Below are 11,816 nucleotides of genomic sequence, written 5' to 3'. Positions count from 1 at the left end.
GCTCCCATCGCCAGCCTTTAAGTTGGAGAGGAACCCTGCAGGCTCTGAGCTTTGCTAAACTCTCATCTCATCTCTCCAACATGCTGCGTGGACAAGCTTACAGGCTCAGCTTCACCTCGAGCTGTTTCTTTTCATGCACTATTAAGGAGACGGGAGACGGAGGAAAGTGAGTGTGTGTGCATTGATGAGGGTCAGGACACGTATTTGCCACAAATTGCAGGAGCTGCCATAGCAAGGTTTTTCCTTTTTTTTTTTTTTTTACGTAGCACCCTTTATTGTATTTCGTGGGTCGGCGGTAAGAAGGCTGAACCAGATGCAGAATCATCCTATACATTAATATAACATGATCCCTTACAGGAGAGATTCAACACGCAAAAACTAAGAATAAATATATTCACAACTGCCTCTACTATTGGTAGGAGATGAAAGCATAAAAAGGTACCTCCGTAAAAGATAATAATCGATAGTTGATAGAAGTGTCTGTCTTTTTTTGTCTTTAATAAAAAAAAAGAAAAAAGAAAATCCCTTCACGTCCTGGTTTTTTTTTTTGTCCATTTTTTTTTTCCCGCCACATTCAAATTTCCTCTGAGAAATACTTAAAAAAAATCAATACAATAACCAATTGTGTGTCTGTCCCCTGAAATGAAAATCATGGAGCAGAGGTCCTTGTGGCCACACGACCGATTAATAAATCCAATATGCATCCAGTGCCACTGTGTCCTTCTGTGCGTCGGCCTTCCTTCGCGTTAACAAAAATAATCTCTGTATCGTCTCCTCCACAAAACCAGGACAACCCTTTTTTTTCTCTTTGATATAATAATTTCACACCAACTATTCCTGGATAAGTCCTCTCCTCTAGCCCTGTAAAGAAATTCAAACCGGATAAGCAAAAAAAAAAAAAAAAAAAAATTAAGTTAACTGGATGAGATGAAAATGAACTGAACTGCATACAAACAACTCCAATATTGACTGGGTATATTATTATTTTTGGCTCATCCGGGGAATGCAATTATTCGGCGGCTTTTGATTGGTTTCAGTCTCAGTCGTCCATCAGCGTCCCATCCGTTAGTAGTCAAACCTCTTTGTTTAGATAAATAGATCTGTATTCATAGAAAAATAAGCATTGACCACGCTGCTGGCTGTTCATTGCTAAGGCACTTGGCTGTTTTCAGTCATTTCTCTTTCTCTCTCTCCCTCTCGCTCGCGTCGCCTCCGTCTTACGTGTCCACCCAGCTCGCTCCACGCCTTCGGGGCTGTCACAGTTTATGACTCTGTGTTAGATGTTGCAAAGAGCTGGTGTGTTTCACCTCCACGCAGGTCTTTTGAGAGTGATAATGTGAACATTAACGCCTACCGCCGCCGCCGCCACAGCTGCTGTACGGCCTCCTGCTCGTCACGGCGCCGGGTAGAAAAAAACGGAGCCTCGGTGCGTTTTTTATTTAATTTTTTTTTTATGATTGTGAGGCGTAATGGAGGGTAAAATTCTGTAGTAGCTGCAGCTGAAGTTTTTTGCCCTCCAGGCAGATATCTGGGATCAGCTAATCCTTGCCAAATACCAACCTATACGCCAGTAGTGGGGAAAATACAAAAACTGACCTCAGCTCGTTATCCAGGAATAAACATAGTGTGTAGTGTAGTCCCGCTCCCCCACAGGCTCCTCTCAAAGCCACGCAAGCCTCTGTACAGGAGTCAGTGTTACTGGATGATTCATCGCCAGAAAGGGAGATGATGAGGAGACCAGAGGAGAGGGGAAGCAGGAAGAGGAGGAGGAGGAGGAGGAGGAGGAGAAAGGAAAGGAGGAGCATTAAAACTGGTAGGAGCGGTCCAGCACCTCCATGTAGTCCGGTGTGGTCCTCAGTCTGGCTCTCTGCTCTCCTGCTCCCTGCTCGCTCTGGCCGCTGTTCCCACCGCCGGCCGTGGAGCTGGCGGTGGTGACCACGAGCGCTTGGTCGGGTCGGGCGTCTTGTTTGGAGTCCTGCGGGTGAGGGTAGCGGGGCGGTGGCCTCGCGTACCTGTCTGGCAGGTCTCTGAACTCGGGGGCAGGGAGTCTGAAGAGGCAGTCCACCAGTTCGACCTTAGGCGTGGGGCCTTGGCTGTCGATCACTGTGGGGCAGAGGATGCCGTTCCCATGGAGGCCGGCGAGCGGTCCCATTGCTCCTGTGATGGTGTTGATGGGGGACGAGGACACCTCCAGAGTCCACTCCCTCTCCTTCTCTGCTGCAGGACAGTATCCTCCCTCGCTCTCTTTGGAAGCTGCAAACGTCTGCTGCTGCTGCTGTTGCTGCTGCTGCTGTCGCTGTGTCACCGCTGCATCCTGCTCCTCCTTGTAGATGGGGTTGCTACACATGTGCGAGGCCGCGGCGGGGTTCGGACCCTTCGACGCAGCCTCCGGGGGCAAGATGGTGTCGTAGACGTGGTTGTGCTCCGGCGGAGGTAGAGGCGGCGTCTCCGGGAGGCCGTGGTGATGGTGGTGGTGGTGGTGCGTCTGCTCGGTGAAGATTCCACACTCCATCTGGATGCCGGCCAGGTCTACCTCTCCCTGGCGACGGAACGGCAGCTTGTCCCTCCTCCTCAGGGCGTAGGCGATTAGTGCCGCTGCCGCAAAGAATGCCGACACAAACAACACCAGCAGGCTGAGCACTAACACCGACAGCGGGATTGAATCCTTCCCCGGAGGGATCAGGGGCCCCAGCCCTGAGCCGGGGTAGCCAACCGATACACCGCTGTCTGCGGCTGTGGAGGTGGCCGTCTGCTCCTCGTGCTGCTGGTCCTCCTGGGGCTCCAGCTCAGGGCAGAGCAGCTCCATGGAGAGGGAGCGCAGGTCCACGCCTTTGGTCTTTTCCGGGGAATGGCAGACCACCTCTCCCATCACCACCACCGCGCTGAGCCCCTCCAGCCAACGCTTGAGTGGTGCCGCTTCACAGTTGCACTCCCACGGGTTCTGCTGCAGGTCCACCTGGAGGAACACATAACACCACCGTGCATGTCATCGTGTAATAGGACACTAATTGCTGGTCTACCATGCAATGCAAATTCATGAATCACTTTGTGGGAATGTAAAGAAGAAAAAAAAGGGATAATTTAGCTAGTATCCTTGTGATATATAGCAACTTGCTAACAGCAGCCTGTGTTGAAGAATAAGGCAGGAGCCAGCACTTTAATAAGATGACAACAAGAGAAATTATGTTTTCTCTGCTATCTTTGCCTCTCGCCGGCTAGAATATACGGAAAATGAGTTTTTCAGCGTTTGCATAATAGAAAATGGCTCTCCACGATGGCGAGCGTCATTAAGTGTTCATTTTGAAATATGCAGGTGAGGTAAAGTACTGATTAATGTAAACAACGGCATTATTGGCTCATCAGAACAATGAAGTGCCCGCTTTTACTGAATGGCCGAGCGCACAGGCAGTGACGTATTCCCCCCGGTGATGGAGGACAACACCTGAGCGGGGCGACCGATTCAACTTGTTTCCGCCCACAAGAGCTCCTCTTTAAAAAGCCTGCTCACACATGTACTACAGCAGGTTATAGTTATATTTCAGTTTACAATAAAGACCACTCAGAGTTTACACAAGTGGTTATTGACAAATCTCTCCCTGCAGGTTTGTGCGTGACGAGCCTTTGAGAGTATCGCCGCTCTCACTTCGTTGGGTTTTTTTTTTTATATGTAACAATAGACGGGATGTGATGCAACTCTCCCTTGTGCTCTAATCCAATAGGTATGTGCATAAATCCATTTTTCTTGTTGCCTGCCAGCCCCGAAAACAAACTCAAATATTCACTTTGCCGCACTCTGCAAAAGGCTAAAGCAGATTATGCACAAAGGGAATCACTTACATCACGTAGTATTGTCTGCAGAACTGATCTGCTCCGTATCTTTAGCAATGACTTTGGCAACGGAGAGCTGATATTCTCTCTGTCACACTTCCAGTGGGCTTGCACAAATGTTGTCATGCTAATTTGGTTAGGCCATCTCCCTGGCTCGCAGAAATAGATGGATGCCTTTTGAGATGATTCAGCATTGCTGTTGTGGGAGCCATGCTACGGCTGCCTCCCCATGCCTCACGCTGAATAACAGGATGCTCCTTTTCTTTATTGGAGTGAGCCCTCTGTGGGCTTTTGTGTGGCTTTCATAATGACATAATTGCGACCAGAGGGTTTCGCAGGAAAACAACACCGTGCCGCAGTCTTAACAAGGTTTAAACAGTGAAGGTCTGCTTTTAAAGAGTGGCTCTCTATGTTTTTCGGCTCGATTGTGACAAAAACCGGGGCCGTAATTCAGCATTCAAATAAACAAGGTGACATTTAGAACGAACGCCGTACGACCAGCGCGTCGGCTCGTTGCCGCAGTTTCATGACTTTCGTAACTGTAATCTTCCATCTGCTGGGAATCCTTGAAGCATTTTATCCGAGGCATTGTTTGCGTTTGGCGCAGATCCCGAGGGCTCTATCCTCTCCTCTTTTGCAAGCATCTGTCCAAACGTGTCCAACACCGTTTACAATTTATACGCCTGGTCACCTAGTGTGCGATTTGCTGTCAACTTGTCAATCAAAGCTCAGCTGAGAAGGGAAATTATAGACCCTCAGTTAGGCCGACAGGTGCTAGTCGGAGAGGAAATACGAGTGCATGAAACCACTGTGCTTTTTTTTTTTTAATGCACCTGAAGGCTTTAAGTGAACTCATTCCACTTACAGACAGTTTGTTAATGATACTGTATCCTCAACCATTATTATACCATTAAAGAAGATGTATGATGGTCATTTTCAAGTTCAGAATTTTATTTTGGGTTACTGCTTGAGTAGGTTCACATGCTGTTTTCTCATACTGTCCAGCGCTGCAGCTCCATATTCACCCTCCATCTTAAAACACTATTTTAGCTCCTGTCTCGTTAAGGCCCTGCTGCTCTGATTGGTCAGCTCACACACGCCTGAGCCAGCACCGCAAACGTATAACATGGTGATGTAGTGTGATGTCACAAAATCGCAGAGATAAAGTTCAACTTTAAACCTACAAATGCTTGGTACCAGCTCCTTCCAGTGAGGAAAGATGGTAGTTTTAATGTGTTGGCAGTATCCACATTAACACTGAGGTGCCCAAACTTTTTCCTTTAGAGGTCCAAACATTAAAAAAAAAACAACAAAAAAAACAACAAGGACGGGCCACTGGCCAAAAGCAAGAACCATTTGAGGTCTATTTGAAAATGCTAAGTGACATCCCAAGTTCCCCTAATTGATTGACTTCCTGCACAAATGGGCACGGATGCCTGCCACGCTCAGTTTATGAAAGATAATAAACAGGCCTGGTGATCCTTCATATTTTACCGAACGAAAAATGAGACTGCGTAAAGATCATTATACTTGTTTAAATACATTTAAAAGAAAATTATGTAGAAACATCTTCAGCTTCTGCCTGAGTATCAAATATTTAAGATAGTCAAGAATAGGTTTTTTAAAAATGGTGAATTTATTGTGAATTACACTTCAGTTAATAGTTATTTCACTGTTAAAACGCCTTATATGACCATATGAAGCAATTGTTTGATATGAAGTTGCAAAAAGAAATGTCTACTCTTCAGTACATGGTAAATGAACACTGATGAGTTCATCTATTAACATCAATTTGGACGATCATTACAAAGTTACATCTGAGGTTTATATATATTTGAAATTGCTTGATAAATGGTTAATTAAGCGTTTCAGTGTTATCTTCCTCGTTAACAGACTCAGTATTCACCTTGGGTATTGTTTAAATGTTACACTTCTGAGTGCAACATTTATTGTGTTGACGCAGCCTGTGATCATATTCAGCGAGAAATTCTTTTTGAAAAAGAGGAGAAGAAGAAAAAACAACCCTCCTTCTGTCAGAAAATATATTTAGCCTGCCTTAAATGATGGCATCGTTATCTGAGGTGGTAGCTGCCACGCTTTAGCCGCAGAGGAGTAAATTTTGCTCTTGTGGGCTTTTTATCATCATGACAGGGATCAAAGATCAGGCAATAATTGTCCAAAAATTTACTTGGGAGCTATAAAAAAAAAATAAAATAAAAAAAAAAAATCACATCAGGGAGGATAAATTCAGGATGTTCTCAGCGCGCCATGTGTCTTATAATTGATCACTTTGCCCAAACAGCAATATCCTGTCAGTCATCAGGATTGCTCCAGAAATATAGTCAATATAAGCAGGTTTTTTTTTTTTTGTTTTTTTTTCTCTGGTGCAGGGATTCTGCTGTAGTCTCTGGTGACGAGACGCCCCTGAGCTACGGCTTGCCAAGCCCTCTCCGTACTGATGAATGCGTTTCATTGTCTTTTGAATAATACACAAAGCGAAAATGAAAAGGAGGCATTAGACGAGGGTTCTGCAGTATGCGCAGAAATCTGGGGGGTTTTCTTAAAAAATGTGTATGTTGAGAAAAACGGCCTTCTTGGGTACAGTATGCACACAAAGCCAGAGGAACGCATCGGGAAACAATCCGCTCACGGATACTCATGCGCTATTAGATTTCATCAGCCTGTGATGCCGAGGTGCATTCCAGGAAGCGTTGTAATTTACTTTCATGGTGTACCTGCGCTCTCTGTATCTGCCTTGGTCGACTTCTACCTCAGATAGTGATTTCCCATATTTCCCAGAGCGACTCCAACAACCCCTCGAGGAGGGGCATGAACTTTTTTTTTTTTTCCCTACCCAGCGGTTTGTGTTTCATGTAGGTGGAGAGAGAATGGCGGTAATAGCAAAGAGCAAAGAGTGCAAGTGTTTCTGGTCCATTGAGGCTATTGTCAGTTGAGAAAATTTGGCATCGCTGCCTCTGTGTGATTGCCGAACAACACTGCAACATGATGAGTCTAGAGCGGAGCCCCTTGATCTTTTTATTCCGAGGGAAAACAAACACCGACTTTTAATGCTGCTGGATAAGATATCTGGATTTCTATTTTATTTTTTGGTGTTCGAAATGTTCCAAGAAGCGCTACTGAAGTATGTAGACATGACACGAGGTGAGTATGTTTTGCCCTGTTACCTGCAGAAAAATACAATACCGAAACCACAAAGTAAGCCTGGGGAATGCAGGTTTGTGGGTTTGTAAGGTCTTCTTTTAAACAAACGTTTTTTTCTTTTTTTTTTTTTAAATCACACGCTGGAAAAGCACATTTCAATCGAGCATTGCTCACTGTTATATTCCAATACTTGGGAATAAAATATATTTGGAAACAGTAAAAGAAACTGTCCATTTTTTTAAAAAAAGGGGGGGTTAAAAAACATTTGACTCAGTGGACTGAAATGCATTTATCTTTGAAGTGTGCATTCTTGAATGTCATTCTGTGAGCACAATGTTAATCGCGCACCTCTACATATGAGTGGATAAGAGTGGTCATTGATATACTACTGAAAAAAAACCTGCAAGTATAATCATCTTACAGCGCGGAGGCGTGGGCTACTTGTGTTGTAAACGGACTTTATTGGCATTTATTAAAACAGGAGATCATCAGAGACCCGAAGTCCATCTCCTGCCCTGAAACAGAAAAATACATCGCTACGCCCGCCAGTAAATTGGTCAACCTCCACAACTGCTAAAAGCCGAGTAATTCAGAGGCTTTTATTGAGCTAATGTCTTTTTTTTTGTTTGCTGCGCCGTGCAGTTTAAGTGCAATATTGGCTGACCTAATATAGTCATATATATATATATATATATATATATATATATATATATATATATATATATATATATATATATATATATATATATATATATATATATATATATATATATATATATATATATAAAACTTGTTTTCCGTGCATAAAAATATTCAATGGCTTGTTTTGTGTTCAGTAGATATTTTACGACACAGGATATAAACCAGTGAGTTGCAAATAGCTAGGAGAGAGTTCGCAAAGAGACCTTGAATTTTGTTAAGGTTTTATTTAAATTAGATTTGACTGGTTGTTCTATGGCTTACACGTGGTTTTCATGCACCAATGAGAATGCCGTTACGTCTCCATGTTCATCTATATGGGCCTGGTCGGAGGTGTTGCCAAGATGGCTGCCAACTGACGACTAAAGAAAACCCCCATGAAGCCCGTGCAGGGTATTGCTAACTCAAAAAAATAGCTGTCTAATGTACTTTGCTGGTCTGACAACAGAAAAAAGCTGAGTTAAGTTTCAGAAGTAGAAATTTTCATGAAGTTTTGTCAAAGTAAGCTAGTTTGTCGACTTTTTCATGAGCAAGCTCGAACGACTGGGTTCAGTCGGTTGCTCGTCTCGACTATTTAATTCGTTTTCAAAAGGGCTAATAGCTCAGCAGCCTCCTGTTACCAACAGATTTATAACATCTTTGTGGTTTCGGAGGGCTTTCACGGTCTTTAAATAAGCTTTTAACAAGGAAGTGGTGCACTGCGGATCAGCAGTTTTCTCTGCTAAAAGCTAATTGCTTGGTCAGTGACTATGATGGTCTGTTTAGCCTGAAGATGTGCTTTAGCGGCGTTGTTTTCAAACCTTTTGCAAACCGATTAAACAAATGAGTTACGACTTATTAATTAGCGGGCTTCATGGGTGCTGACAGGCAGGTTTTTGTTACCTTTGGATGGAGCCAGGTTAGCCGTTTCCCCGCCTCTCTGCTAAGCTAGGCTAACCAGCTGCTGGCTGCAGCCCCGTGTTGCACAGACGCAGACGGACGTGCGATCAGTCTTCTCATGTGACTCAAGTGTATCTCGAAAATGTCAAACTATTTCCTTAAAGATTAGCTTGTACCTTTTAGAGGTATTATCACTGATCCGATCATCCGCAGTGACAGAAGCTGCCGGAAAAAGCGACGCAGACTCAAGTGAAACTGACAATCAGGTGAATATTAGTTGGGCGTTTAATGCCTTTGCTGTCAAACCTGCCCCCGGTGAGGGAGCGCTGTGTTGTTGTCATCAATCTCTTTCTGGTGCGCGCGCTGTGTTTCTCCTACCTCAACATCGCACAAGGTGAGATGTGGCTGTGGGCAAGTTGCTTCATTGCAGCTGGCAGTGATGAGAGAGAGCTGCCCTACCAGGCTACACAACCTGTTCCCAGCGTTTACCGAGTGAGACATATGTTTTTCCCTGAACTGTACATATTTCTGGCACCTCCTCAAAAAGCTGATTCACCTAACTCGATTTCATAATATCCTTTTTTTTTTCACTCTCTTTGAAAGGGGAGACTCTCGCGCTGCTGCTTAAGGAATTACAGATGCCGCGGCCGCTTTAATTTCTACTGTAATGTCTCGCTGATGGTTATTTTAAATAATCAGGGTGGAATTTCTCCGAGATACCAGCGCACAGAAGTGGGTGTAACTGTTTAATCCGGTTCTTGATGGCAACAATGACTCTAAGCTTTACACGCGGCAGCTTTATGATAATCAAAATGGACTACTGTGGGTTTTTTTTTGACAGCAGCTGTGAGGTTCACCCTGCTTCCATCTGTGTCACCCTTTGATTTTTTGAAACTCTGGCTCCAAAAACGCACGCCAGCGCCCAGAAAGCACCCCCCACCCCCACCCCCAAACACTTTTCCCCAGCTTCAAAACAGGCCAGCCCGTAAGTCAACAGGTGATATCATTGTCACATTATTTTCTCCAGACCATGGGCAGCGCTAATGTGGCTTTGTCAGCGTAATAACAACCACCGGTAAATGAATGAATTCAATTACCGCGCTGCAGAATTTGAGCACTACAATGGTGATACCGCTGGGCTTTATGAATATGGCCCACAGTGTGCCTCCATTTGGTGAGCGGTTTAATGCCCGTGGACATCAGAGGAGTATAACGGCACACACGCACAAAAAACATAATACTCTTCCGCCGGCTTCGTGAAAAACCCCTGTCGTCCTTCCCCTCAGCAAACATCCAGAACCAGCCCGTGAACTGCCAGCCTCACCCACACTACCTAGAATCAGGGGATTTTTATTTTTATTTTTCCCTCCGTGGAGCAAAAGTGGGAAAAAAAAAAAAAAAGGAAATTCACAATGACACTCGGTGCTAATCCACACCCACCTTACCTCATTCTGCTCCGGCTGTCTAAGAAAAGCCTGCTACACTAAATTTGCTGAAGTGAGAGGAGGCAGGATGGAAGAAAATGTAATACCTCGGGTTCGGGGTCCTTATCGGCTGCATTGTGCGCCGCAGCCCCGCCACATAATGCTGCTGCAGCCCAAATATGCGAGGTAAGGTGTAACACAAACACATACTGTAGTTTATACAGTCTATTTACTAAGAGGTGCTTTAATTACAACCGTGCTCCGCAAAAAAAAAAAAAAACTTGAGGGGTTCAGCTTTCTCCAGTTTGGCTGCTGATTTATTAAGACCACTTATGCAAATCGAGTCAATTGCAATTTTCCAATTAGAATACCTGAGGCGCAACCATAGTCCCACATGCCACAGCAGAGCTCTCAAAACAACAGACGATGCAGATGACGGGGAAGAGAGAAGAAACCGCAGCTGTGCCAGAGGCCAGGAGATCAGGCGCTGCCAGAAGTTTTGAAATGCGAGGGAACGGCTTGATCCAAGGCTTCAGCTTGTTTTTTTTGTGTTTTCTTTCATCAAGCCGGGATAATGTAATGTGTCTTGGCAATCTATTAGTTTCTTTTAATCTCATCGTCTGACATTTGAATCAAATATACTGTCTAATTATGCATATTTTTCGTTTAGTAAATCAACGGGGGCGATCCAATTCAATAATCTCTGTTTTTTTTGTTTTTTTTTCCGCCCTGTCACTGTCACTCAACAACAAAACGCGAGTTATTTGGCCTGAATTCGCTGAAAAAGCCTCGCGCCCGGCTATGTGACTCATTTACACACGAGCAGGTTAGCAGATTAGAATAATTCCTTCCAGCACCGAAACCGCTCAGTGAATGGGCCCAACACCTACCTGCACCAGGCCGGTGAGGTGCTCCAGCACGCCCGCCATGGGAAGCTGCAGGAGGTGGTTGTTTCTCAGGTTGAGTCGCGCGAGATTAACTCCGGAAAAGACGCCGAGGGGGAGGCTCCGCAGCAGGTTGGCGTTCAGGAACAACAGCTGGAGGGACGGCATGGAGTCGAAGGTTCCAGGGTCGACCTCGCGGATCTCGTTGTACTCAAAATAAAGGTACCTAAGAGGAGAGAGGACGGTGTGTCAGTGTCTCTGCAGAAGGACAAAATGGAGCGCGGCATCTTATAAATGACATAAATTATAACACATTACACAAAGCCAGTAAGAGCATCTGTTTATCTGTCTTAACTTTGTATGAATTCTTGATGAGAAGCCCATTTTTCAGTCATTTAAATCAATTTATTTTGAAGTATTATTTAGAGATAATTCACCTCTTTGTGATTAAATAAATGAATATTTATGTTGAGAACTCAAAACAGAAATTTGACTTAATCTGCACTCTCCGCAGCTCACAGCTGATTAGCTGATCTTCACCGAATGACATTGCGTAATTTCCCGCTGATGACTCACGACACTCGTCTCGGTTGGGCCCGATGATCATGTCACATTTAACACACTTTGAATTTTCCAAGGTTTTTTTTTTTTTATCCTTGGTTAATAGAAATCAGGGGGAATTTAGTGGGGGAATTAAGCAGGACTGGAGACTTTTCCCTGCATGCTAGTCATCCAATATAGTCCCATTGCTGAAATAAGTAATAGATGTGGTTTGAATGTAGCGCTCTCTCCGGCTCCCTGGATTCACTAACAGAGGCTAACGAGAGGTTAAGAGGAAGACTTTTTGAATGTCCTGAGAGGATCTTTATTATTGATTAATAGTCAGATTAATGGGTCTGTAGATTTTCTGAACCTTATCTTTAAATATAGAAACAGCGGC

At 44.4% G+C, this 11,816-nt stretch overlaps 1 protein-coding gene across 3 annotated transcripts in view; it reads right to left on the bottom strand.

The window, feature by feature from the left end:
- Positions 1–204: 204 nt before the first annotated feature.
- Positions 205–11,816, bottom strand: part of LOC119004498 (SLIT and NTRK-like protein 3) — a 22,942-nt gene continuing 11,330 nt past the window's right edge. For all 3 annotated transcript variants that reach the window (XM_037071455.1, XM_037071456.1, XM_037071457.1), the window contains exons 6-7: positions 10,883–11,102; positions 205–2,956 (exon numbers count right to left, since the gene is read on the bottom strand). In XM_037071455.1, the coding sequence (XP_036927350.1) occupies positions 1,805–2,956; positions 10,883–11,102 (1,372 nt within the window). In that variant the 3' untranslated portion in view covers positions 205–1,804. The remainder of the gene's footprint in view (positions 2,957–10,882; positions 11,103–11,816) is intronic.

The sequence above is a fragment of the Acanthopagrus latus genome, chromosome 16 (assembly GCF_904848185.1).
Source record: "Acanthopagrus latus isolate v.2019 chromosome 16, fAcaLat1.1, whole genome shotgun sequence".
Lineage (NCBI taxonomy): Eukaryota > Metazoa > Chordata > Actinopteri > Spariformes > Sparidae > Acanthopagrus > Acanthopagrus latus.
This window is presented reverse-complemented; position numbering and strand designations above follow the sequence as displayed.